This window comes from Melospiza georgiana, chromosome 10, assembly GCF_028018845.1.
Source record: "Melospiza georgiana isolate bMelGeo1 chromosome 10, bMelGeo1.pri, whole genome shotgun sequence".
NCBI lineage: Eukaryota > Metazoa > Chordata > Aves > Passeriformes > Passerellidae > Melospiza > Melospiza georgiana.
The window spans coordinates 20,818,062-20,830,085 of record NC_080439.1 but is presented as its reverse complement, the minus strand read 5'-3'; the positions used below and the strand labels follow the sequence as shown (position 1 = coordinate 20,830,085).

Genomic DNA, 12,024 nt, shown 5'->3' with positions numbered 1-12,024 from the left:
GGAAGGGAATGGAGCACCAGGAGAGGCTGAGGGAGCTGGAAAGGGGCTCAGCCTGGAGCAAAGGAGGCTCAGGGGGGACCTTGTGCCTTTGCACAACTCCTGACAGGAGGGGACAGCTGGGGGTGGTCGGGCTGTGCTCCCAGGGAACAGGGACAGGAGGAGAGGAAACAGCCTTAACCTGCACCAGAAGAGGTTCAGAGTGGGCATGAAGGAACTTCCACTGCCCAAAGCGTTGTCCAGCCCTGGCACAGCTGCCCAGAGGTGGAGACCCCACCCCTGGAGGGAGGTAAAAGCTGTGTGGCACCTGGGGACATGGGTGGCCTTGGCAATGCTGGGGGAACAACTGAACTTGGTGATCTGGGAGGGCTTTTCCAACCTAAATGATTCTGTGATTCTAAGAGACAGAAAATAAAAGTGCTGGGGAGAGACTCAGGTGACAAGAGGGAAACCAGCTCTAGAATAATTTGCAGGGTAATGCCTCTTCCAAACTCTGTGAGAAGGAATTTTTTTAACATTTCATATATTAAATTCTTACAAGCCTGTTCTTTATTAATGTTTATACCAAATACATTTTAAAGGCAACTCTTTGCAAGGAAAAGATGATCTCAGATCACAAATAAGTTTGTTTTTTGTTTTAGGGAGATACAGTACAACTTAGAAGTGAGCCAAATCTCTTCTAGAGGTGCAGTTCAGCCTCAGGTAAAAACCTGCTTCTACACATGAGGAGGAAAAAAGGAGAGCACAGGAGGGCTGAGATGACTTTATTGCTGTGCTTTCTCATGATGGGACAGTCACTATCACCAGGTGCCATCAGAAAACAATGGGAGAGACCTTGGGGTCTTATTAGTTGGTTTTAAAAAAAACCATGTGTGTCCTATGCTGGCCACCTTCCCTCCAGCTGGAACAGTCCCTTCCCTGGAGCAGGGCTGAATGGGATAACCAGACAATAATTTGAGGAGTAAAAATTCCACAGGTAACAAATATGTTCATTAACAACAGAATTAACTCGGACGCAGCTGAGAGCACTTGGTCTGTTCAACATGGAGGAGACTGAAAGAGCTGGTCCCAGTCTGCAGCTCCTCCCAAGGGACAGCTCTGAGCTCTTCTCTCTGTGACCAGGGACAGGAGGACCCCAGGGATCAGCTGGAGCTGTGTCAGGGAGGTTTAGGTTGGAGATCAGGGAAAGGTTTTTTCCCCAGAGGGTGCTGGGCACTGCCCCAAGGCTGCCAGAGCTCCAGGAGCACTGGGAAAACACTCCCATGGTTGCACAGGGTGGGATTGTTGGGGTGTCTGTGCAGGGCCAGGGGTTGGACTGGATGATCCCTGTGGGTCCCTTCCAGCTGGGATATTCTGTGATTCTGTGGTATCAGTTACCAGCTCAGTATCCAAACTGCTGCCACCCTTCCTTTCCTCTCACTGCTCTCTTCAGCTATTTTATACCATTTCAAGCAAAGCTGTAAGCAACAGGAGATAACAGGAACAACAACCATCATGGCATCACCTGCTTTAGGAACTGATGCCAGGGCTGGGGGGACACATCCTGCTCTCTTCTCTGCTTGGACTGCATAAGGCAGGCTCTTCCCAGTGTTAAAACAGATACTTCACAGCTACTGGTGAAGTCTGGCTGACTGCTCTGGGTGCAGGGAGAACAAGCCAAGGCACAAACACAGCCACTCCACTCACATCCCCACAAACTCACTCCTGACTATGGCGTGGCTGGGTAAAACACACTCTGTGTGAATTCAAGAAGCAAAGTGACAGAACCAGAGAATTATTCATGTTCTTCTCTTGCATTTGCCACCAAAGCAGCGTGGCAGGAGGCTCTGTGCTTAGATTAACACTTACTGGTTACTGGGGTGGCGTTGTTGGGCGTGTCAGCCCGCAGGTACTGCGTGGTCTGCGTGGAGGGCTGCGACAGCCCCTGCGAGCTGCTGCTGTCACTGATGCTGTGGGGAAACAAAAATGCACATCAACATCACTGCCTGCCACTCCAACACATCCCAAATTAACCTGTCCAGGTCAAAAACAGGAGAGTTTCCAGGCAAGACTTGAAAAACTCTGCTCTTTTAAAGTTGCTCCCACATGAGAATGTACTTCAGGTGACTCAAAAATCTTGGCATTAAGCATGAACAGCTTCCTCCTACTTGCTTTCCAGAACTTGCTCTATCTTCTGGTACTTCTCCCCACTTTGGAATAATCAAAGTGACATAACATTCCTTGCTAGAACCACCTTGTCATACCAAGAACAACTATTACATCCCAGGAAAGATTTGCACACATTTCTCCCATGGCACTGGTGTCCCACTCCAACAAGGGCTCTATTTCACAGCCTACCCCACTTTGTCACTCCCCTCCCTAAGGGTACCTGTTGCCCCTTCCAGCACCACCTAAAATGTGCTTTTTGAGATGCTTTCTTTGGGCAGAAGGACTCAAGAGCCCACAGAGTATCCATGAAACAGGTAAACCATAGTCTAAATCACAGCAGGCTCACTTCTGTCTTATTTTTTTTATGGACCAAAACCCTGTTAGCAGGTCAGATAGCAGGGCCAGAAGCTTCTTTGATGTCCTCCCCCTCCAAACACACACAAATGTCCCCCTCTTTGATCCAACTTCAAGTGGGTTTTCTACTGCTGACTGCATTGGGAGGACAAAGAGGAAACTGGTTTGGGATACAACCTCTGCTTTGCCAAATAATCAACGCTTAAGGTTTCTTGGGCTGCTGCTGAGCACTGGCCAAGCAGGGCCAGCCACCCCTGTAGGACTGTCAGACATGGCTGGTGATCCCCTCCAGGCCCACTGCTACCTTTGAAGCTAGGCCTCCTTTAAAAACCAGAAATCCAAGTCCACTCTTCCCCATTATAGCCCAACCATGGATGAAACCACTGAATTTTTAGTTTGGAACAGAATCTACTGAATCTCACAATACAAACTTACTCATTTATAGCTGGCCTCAATCTCCCTCTAGAACCTTTTTTTTTTACAGTTATTCCCACTTCCAGGTGCAGGATTCCAGCACAGCATGTAGCACGAGCCTAAAAACCACAGATGCTGGTCTAGCTCCTCCCCTTTAACTTCCTGCAGAGTGTTTGAATGAATATTCTTCGGTGCTGGCAGCTTATTACTGCTTATTTGAACTGTTCCCACTATTGCATCCATGAGCTGCCTCAGTTTGATCCATTCTCCAGGAAGGAGAGTCTTGGCATGGCCACCACATCAAACACCAAGGCACAACTTGCATTTCCTCTTCTTGCTCTGGCTGGAAACTCCTTTTGTAACCTGATCACCCACCAGCCCTGCAGATTCCTTTGGCTGGAGGCAAGTGTTAGGAAGGAATTATTCTTTTAATGCCTGTTGCAAGACTGAAAAACTGCCTTTTGGGTTGGCTTCATTCTGGTTTTTAGGTTTAACTCACTTCCTGAGCTTCCTCACTTGGATATTCTGTCAGCTATTTGAACGATGCCTTCTTGCTTTAATGACTCCCATTATCCTGCTGTTAAGCCATGCCAGTTTCCTTGGCACTTTTCCAGTGCCTTTGCTGTGAGGTTTGCAGATTTGCTGTGGACTTGCACTACAATATTCCTAAATAATCCATGTGCAGCCTGTAAACTCAGCTTGAGCTTCCAGTTAACAACCCTGCTCGGTTTTATTTAGTTCTGGGGGTTGAAATTAAGAGCACCAGTGGGTTCTTCCAGCCTCTGTTGCTCCTGGGAGGTCATTAACCCTAATGACATTGTCATATTCCATTCAGGAACCTTTCACAGAAACAGTTTGAGATTATTATCCACAATCAAGTCAGAAATTCTTGCTTCAAAACAAGCCCCACACCTCCTGATTTTCAGGCATGTTTTGCTTCTGTTACACCTCTGCTCTGGCACTGCCTGAGCAACAGCTTTTACAGAGTAGCACATCCAGGCCAGGCATCTTCAGGCTCAAAAAATAAGTCATCACATGGTGCTTCAAGAGCTAAACCCCAGGAGCCGCACAAACTTCATAAAATCACACAATGGTCTGGGTTGGAAGAGACCTCAGAGATCATCTCATTCCAAACTCTTTCCACAGACAGGGAAAGTGCCCTGAATTTATCAGAATTTATCAGAATTTATCCAGTGATTCAGAGCAAATCATTAACACCTGCAAACCACAAAGGACTAACATCAGATGGATTTTTAGCTTTATCTCCACAGAAAGTCAGTTGGTTTTTTAGGATTTTGACCTTGTATCTCCACAGAAATCCAGTGCAATGGAGTAGAGGGGAGGACATCTGATCACACTGCTGGGCTGGACACCTCAACGCCTCACTACCCCACACTATAAATGGAATGTTCTTCCTTTCTGAATTAAAGCAAGCTGCCCATCCTTTAACACCTTCAGCTGATTAAAATCCCTCCACCAGACAAGCAGGCACAAAGGAATTGAGGAAAGCTGACAAGTTCATTTGGTTACAATCCAGAAACCACAACTGCTCAATGGAGTGGCACTGTTAAAGTCACAAGGGCTGGGGACACTAGGGCAGGGAGAAAACAGAAAGGAACCCATGAATGGATAAGGAGGAGGATGAAAAGATAAAGCAACTCCATGAGGCTGCAGGCAGCACAGAAGCAGCTCAAGACATCCTTTAGTTCAAGATATCCTTTCACAGGGGTGACCACCCACAGGCTGTTTTCCAAGGGATCCAGTTTCACACTGCCTGCTCCTGAACAGTTGCATCTGAGGCAGGCTGTTCACACAGCCTCAGCCCACCTGCTTTTCCAGCCTCCCTTCTCCTCAGTGCTTAATCCCCACTCCAGTGCCCTTGGACTCATGTTACAACTCCATTTTCCATGCATGTGCTACGTTTTTTCCTGACTGGAAATATATTTGAGAGAGCCCAGCACTGCCAGTTTTATAACCAAGCAGTTGTGAAGCTCAGACTGTACCCTAAGGCTAAGCTGAACACTGGAAAATCAATCAAAGTAGAGAAAACTGAAATTCAGCCTCCTGCAGGTGTCAGTAAAACCCAAATGTTTTCATCCAATCCTGTAAAAGCGTGGAATGGTTTGAGTGGGAAGGGACCTTAAAACCCATCCAGTTCCACCCCTGCCATGGGTAAGGACACTTTCCACTATCCCAGATTACTCCAAGTCCTGTCCAACCCAGCCTGGAACATTTCCAGGGTTACAGGGGCAGCCACAGCTTCTCTGGGCACCTTGTGTCAGGGCCTCACCACCCTCACAGGGAAGAATTTCTTCCCAATATCCCTAATATTGGGATATTCCCTAATATCCCCAATATTAGGATTTTCCCCTATTTCTTCCTAATATCTCTATTTTACCTAAGGTAAAATAAAGGTAAAAACTCTCTGGCAGTGGAAAGCCATTTCCCCTTGTCCTAGCATTCCAGGCCCTGATTCAGGAGCCCCTTTAGGCACTGAAAGGGACTCTAAGGTCTCCCTGGAATCTTCTCCAGTATCAACACCCTCAGCATGCCTCCAGCGAGCCCAAATCAATTTTTCCTTCAACCCTGACAATCCCTGCAGATCTGATTCTGTCTGAATCTTCCCACTCCACACAAATATTCTGGCAAAACCTGAACAACCCTTCCTCCTCGTATACAGCAGAGCACCTGCAACTGCTGCCTCTCTGCAGCACAGCCCTGACAGCACAAATTGCAAACCACCACAGAGTGCTCATTTGGAGACTGAACTCCCACTCATCTGAGTAAATATGTCCCAAAACCACACTGGGAGAGCTTGAACACATACCTGTCATCCAACTCTATCCTTTTCATGCTGTGGAGGTGCAAGACAGCCAGGATGATTGCCACCAGGAATATCACAGCACAGCACACACCCACGCTGATATAGAACACCCGGGTCGAAGTGGTGGGAGCTGCATTTACAGGATCAACTGCAACAGATGTGGAGAGTTACTGAACCCCTCTCAAAAAAGGAGAAAAACCAACAAAAAACCCAACATTTGTTAGTTTGTTACGGCAACACAAGCAGAGAGGCTGGGGGCAGGGAGAGGCAGCAGCCTCAGCCATTCCAAATGTCCTATAAGGTATCCTGGAGAACAACTACCTTGGAGGAGACAGTGAGAGGTAAAGAGAGCACTGAGCCCTTCTCAAAAAGGAGAAAAACCAACAAAAAACCTCAAAGAAACAACATTTGTTAGTCTGTTATGGTCACACAAGCAGAGGGGCTGGAGGCAGAGAAGGGAGCAGCCTCAGCCATCCCAAATGTTCTATAAGGTATCTGGTGAACAACTACCCTGGAAGAGACAGTGGGAGGTAAAGAGAGCACTGAGCACTCTTTCCCACTGCTTTCCAACAGCATTTTGGCAAAAAGACTCTCATTTTGGGTATTATGGAGCCACAGTCAGGCAATGATATTTCCAGCTAGAAAAGGAGGAAAGGAAACTACCTCACTCTATCCCTTCAATAGATAAATTGAAACAGCAAACCAGACAGGTCCCAAGGTCAAGAAAGTAGATCAGAGCCATGTACAGAAACCAGAGCCCCTAAGATGTGATACAAAAGTTATTACAAGACTTGGAATAGGGTTTTTTCCTCTTCACCAGTTAAAACAATTAATTACCAAAACCCCACTGCAATACTGGGTATAGTACAGACTACCTGGGGATTGTTTTCATAGGGAAAGCAGTGGAAGCAAAGCACATAAAAAGTTTTTCAGTTTTTAAACCCCAATTTGTACATTCTGGATTACTTACAGATAGCCTTGCTGCTGTTTTTATCAGCTGTTGGAGATTTGACTTCTGGCTCAAGCTCTAAAGAGATGAGAGAAAACCATTAAGTTTGGAGTACATTTATTATTGCAGCCTTTCACATTGTCTCATGTATGAAAAAACAGATTTGCTCTTTCCAAGGGAAGAGCTGATTCAAGGACTACACCAATCCCTACATGTCCATTTAAATACCTAACCAGGTAGGAATAAAATCACACTGAAACACATGTTCAGGGAGGCAAAGCTTGGACCCACTGAATCCTTGTAAAACCCTGCAGCTTGTCCAAGATCCAAAGCAGCAGAAAGAAAGAAGAGGTGCAGAGAATGTGTTTGCTAAGGCACTAAACAAAGACCTCACAGAATCAGTTCCTACAGGAGAGAAAATCATTGCTGGGATGTTCAGTGAATCTTTTGGAGGAAATCCTGGCTCCAGTCTAATGTGGCTCACCCTAGGAAGGGTCAGAGATGCAACCACAGGCACTGTGCCTTCTCAGCTGATGCCAGTCAGGAGTCAAAGAGTTAAAACAGAAGGATGGAAGAGGTGATAGCCATTTAAATACTCATAAATATGCAAGTGAAGGCAGGAGAACAACACATCTGGTCCTTCAGAAAGTGGGTAAATCCTCATGGAGCTTACTCAGAGTCTGGGTACCAAGAGGAGCAGTGCAAACCTGGGGAATGCAGGAGATGCCTCCAGATGAACCCTCCCCAGGATGTGCAGGCAGCTGAGGGAATCCCATGGATTTCTGCAGCTGCATAGGCACAGTCCCACTTGCACATCCCCCTTCCTGCTCTCAGTTCTGTCCAACACAGCACAGCCCCTTCCCACTCCTTGTTAAGCCAGTGCAGCTTAGGAAAAAGTAATCCAAGGGAGGGAAAAATCAAAGAGTTTTTCTTTTTTTATCCCTTTTTTGAACTTGAGGAGGAGCTATCAGGAATGCCCTGAGCAAAACCACTAGCAAGTTCCTACATATTCCTAACTTATGCATTAAATTCAGTCAGAAACCCCATATGCTCTACACCCATCAACACACAGCAAACAAAGCCAATTTTTTTGGTTTTATGAACCAGCAGGAGATCTCTGTAAGGAGTACTTCTCATGGTTCAGGCAGTGGCTCTGCCTCATCCCCAGTGTGGTGTTTCTGGAAAGCTCCATCACACATCCACAGCTCAGTAAGCTGGGAATGCCTCAGCAGGGCTGACTTCCCCCACTTGGGAGTATTTGAAAAAATACCCAGAAAAACATGAAAAAAGGTAAAAATATCAACATTATCAGCCAGATCTCCATTTTACTAGAAGGAGATACATACTTTGAATTAAGAATGCTCTTCCTGAAGCCTAATGCAATGAGTACCCCAACGTTATATGCTACAAGGCATGGTTGACTCTTCCATCCACACCTTCCCCAAGCTCATCCTTTGGTATTTATACTCAAGAAAAGTAATAAACCCCTCTTTGGAAAGACAGCTACTGTCCTCAAAGGCTCCAGGTAAGCTGAAAGAGGCAGAAGGAGCATGCAAAGAGAGAGGTGGCCATCCCCAAATATTGCCTAGGAGTGGAACACCACAGGTATTTTTAAGGAGGGCACAGCTCCTGGGATTCTTCAAAATAATCTTCTCCTGATGCCTATGAAAATACTAGAAAATCCTAGGAAAATTCTAGGAAGCAGCAACAGTAAACAGGAACAATCCAAGAATAAATTATGGTTGCAGATTGCCAAGTGGTAACACAGTAGAGCCAACTAAGGATTTCCAAAATCTGGATTATTTCCCAAGATCATTTTGTACTTCACATCTAACAGACTAACACCTCCTACACTCACTAAACAGCCTATTTTATCACAATTTATAAACTAAGTAGATTTTCTTGGTAATTTTTAGGACAATTTGAATTCTCAGAATGTGGCAGTTTTGAGGGAACTGATTTCTTCTTTCCAAACAGAGAGAAAATGTTTTTTGCTACATATCTATTAAAAGGTCAGTCAGTGCAGTGGAACTCTTGGGGAAAGTTGGTTAAAGCAGAAGCTGAAGAATGAACAAAAGTCCTCATTCCTCTCTGAAAGGCAGGATTTTACCTGGTTTCTTCCAATCCTCCCCAAAAATTCACTGTGTTACTCCAGTGCTGGATCATACACCATTCCACTCCCTTTTCCTATCACACTTAAACAGTAAAAAAACTTGAAAATATCTGAAACTTAATCTCTTACTTTTGTAGCACATTTTCCTTCGTTTGAAATTTAAAACTGTGATGTTTTTTGAGGAATTTATTGTTAAGTTGAGCTGCATCAGTATTGTGACGTCGGAGTCGAGTCTGCCGGTGCAGGAGAGTTCAACACGGAACACTGTGAACACAACCAAGGGGTTACAGGGGAAATGGACACTCTCAGACTCTGAAATAACATTTAAATAAAGGCCTTTTGAGATTATGTTTATGAAGTACATTATAAGCATCATAAATTATCACATTATAAAGAACCCTATACTAAGAAATGCTATTTTAGTTTTCACGCCTCATCACTTCAGCTCTTAGAGCATTAAAGGACATGGATTTTAAATTCATTTTTGTCAGTTTTATTAAGTGCTCACAGATCACTAAAACAGCATTTGTGGCTAAATGACCATGATTCATCCATCAGTTGGACAGGGGTGGGGAATTTACCTGAGAGGGTGCGAGGAACTTCTCCTTGTAGAGAAATGTTGGCCTGGGGCAGAGCCATAGCCATGGGATCATGGACCTGAAATCCCAGTTTATACTCAACCTGTAACAACAGTTGGGAGAGAGAAAACACATCAGAAATCTGTTCTGGAGTATAAAGAAATGCAACACCCCTTTTCAAAATTCTTCTTGAAAATAAAAACCCATACATTTTTTTTCAAGGAGTGTTGGTCATTTTAGGCATCCATATTCCAAGTTTCTTATGTGACATTTTAGTATCAAGACTTTTGTGACAGTTCAAATGAAGAAAGGCAAAACAGAAGCTACTCTTGAAATAATTCCTTAAAATCTGGGGCAGAAATCAGAGTGCTTGTATTAAAAAAAAATTCCCCCACAAATTTCACTCGATTATACTTCTAAACTTGTTCAAAAGTCAGTTTGTGAAAGCTGCTAGAATTCAAAAAATTCCCCCTCCCACAGTCAGTTTAACAAACAAAATTGCTTAGAAATAGTTTATTCAACTATAGCCAAGATTTTGTTTCCATTTAAGAAGCTGATTCTGCAAATATTAATTCAAAAACAGTACAGGACCTACTCTAAGTCATAAGCTCCTCTTGGAAATTCATCCTACCCCTCCACTCTCAGCTGAATTATTTGACTTTGTGCCAACAGTCAGTTCTTCCCCTTTTCTAAAACATGATATGGTTCATTTCTGATATCAATTTATTTTTGAGTCAAGATGCCAAGGGAAGAGACACAACCAAGTTGCTCCTCCGAGTTGCACTACACCAAGTTAGAGAGGAAGATGCTGCGGGATGGAACCCCAGGAATGGGAAGCTCCAAAATTCCTCCTCAGAGTTCCCAGCCAGGCCCAAGGAAACACAGGGCAGGGACAGCAATGCAGGGAGCCTGGGCTGAGCTGTGACAAGGGAACTCCTCTCAAATGACAAAGTGACTGAACTGTCACTGTGCATGTGCAATATGGGATCAGGGCTGGATGGCACTCAACCCAAATCCACTGCAGGCCAAAAGTCACTCCTCTTAACAAGTTACACCTCACAGGGAAGAACAATGGCAGGAGGAAGCTTCAGGCCCTGCACCGGTGGAGTTTAATACTACTGCTCCTGCTGCAGCCTTTCCTACTTCAGGGCAGAAGAAGAACCATCAGTCAACTTTAAAAGAACAGAATGAACATCTGGCAGAGACTAAACAGATCATTTCATATATGAAAATAAATTGTTAAGTAACTGGAAATGTTTCAGAATGTAAGAGCATACGCAATCTCTCTGACAGCTGCTGCTGCATGCTCCAGGCACAGTGATTAAGTGACATAAAAAGCATTTCCATTTAATCAGGGCTCAGTAATAACACACTGGATGCTGCTTTTATAGACTCTCCTTGTCTCCAAGCACATGTTTCTAGAAATCTCTACAACAATTGCTCTACATATGATTTCCAGAGGCTTCAGTTCATGGCTGCACTTCTGCGTGTCCAATGCACCAAGGGAAGAGATTCCACAGCCAGTGACTTGCATCATGGACCTTGCCAGGAGCAAGAAGTATAAAATACTTTGAAATGAGTGCTTCAACTTTCTAAAATAAGGAGCAGCTTGGATGTATGCCATCTTAACTTATTGCCCGTGGTCATATAAATAAGTATTTTGCACCTTGCATATGGTAATTTTTGCAGAGAAAAAAGCCCTTAAATGATAGCAGTGGGTATTCACCAAGCAGAACAGCTCATGTCCCAAGTACCCAGAGCAGAAGTCATGCCTGCTCACCTTGGATTTGGCGTGCCAGGTGAAGTGGAGATTGTTGGTCTCACTGGGTATCAGGAGATTGAAGGACAAGGCATAGTGATTAACCACATCATTCCTCACGTAAGACAGCTCTGCATCCAGACCTGTAAGAAGAAGGAGAAGAGTAAGACAGGGAAGAACAGGACCAAACACATTGGAACAAGCAACTTTCAGGACCAGCAGCTCCACTTAGACCTGCATGTTTAAGCAAACACTCCTCCAGCCCATAAATTCCAAGGCAGGTTTGGAGACCAAGGCTCACAGCCAGCAGCTCTCACAGAGCTCCAAAGCCTTACAGAGCAATCACTTGAGAGAGGTGCCACAGCCTAAGGAACAGGTAAAAGCTGGAATGCAATGGAAGGAAACTCAACTTTCCACACAAACATCCAGGAGAGTCATTACAGGCTCTCCTGAACATCCCCTGTTCTGCTTCTGGGAATCACAGCTCGTTTTATTTACAACTGTGCTCACTCAAACCAAACTGCTCCAGATTATCAATTGGTTAATCACACGTAATTCCTTCTGGAATAGCTCATTTCTTGAGCCCAACACCTAGGCAGTGTGGAATTAGCTTCAAGGAAATTAAGTCACAGAATCACAGAATGGTTTGGATTTAAAGCCCCTGCCATGGGCAGGGACACCTTCCACTATCCCAGGTTGCTCCAAGCCCTGTCCAACCTGGCCTTGGACACTTCCAGGGATCCAGGGGCAGCCACAGCTTCTCTGGGCACCCTGTGCCAGGGCCTCACCACCCTCACAGGGAACACTTTCTCCCTAATATCTAATCTAAATCTTTTATAGTCTAAAACTATTCCCCCTTGTCCTATCACTGTCTGCTTGTGTAAAAGG

At 44.9% G+C, this 12,024-nt stretch overlaps 1 protein-coding gene across 1 annotated transcript in view; it reads right to left on the bottom strand.

The window, feature by feature from the left end:
• RYK (receptor like tyrosine kinase) overlaps positions 1-12,024 on the bottom strand; it is a 55,420-nt gene that overhangs the window by 26,094 nt on the left and 17,302 nt on the right. The window contains exons 2-7 of the mRNA XM_058031047.1: positions 11,158-11,279; positions 9,381-9,480; positions 8,929-9,063; positions 6,708-6,764; positions 5,741-5,885; positions 1,846-1,946 (exon numbers count right to left, since the gene is read on the bottom strand). Of these exons, the coding sequence (XP_057887030.1) occupies positions 1,846-1,946; positions 5,741-5,885; positions 6,708-6,764; positions 8,929-9,063; positions 9,381-9,480; positions 11,158-11,279 (660 nt within the window). The remainder of the gene's footprint in view (positions 1-1,845; positions 1,947-5,740; positions 5,886-6,707; positions 6,765-8,928; positions 9,064-9,380; positions 9,481-11,157; positions 11,280-12,024) is intronic.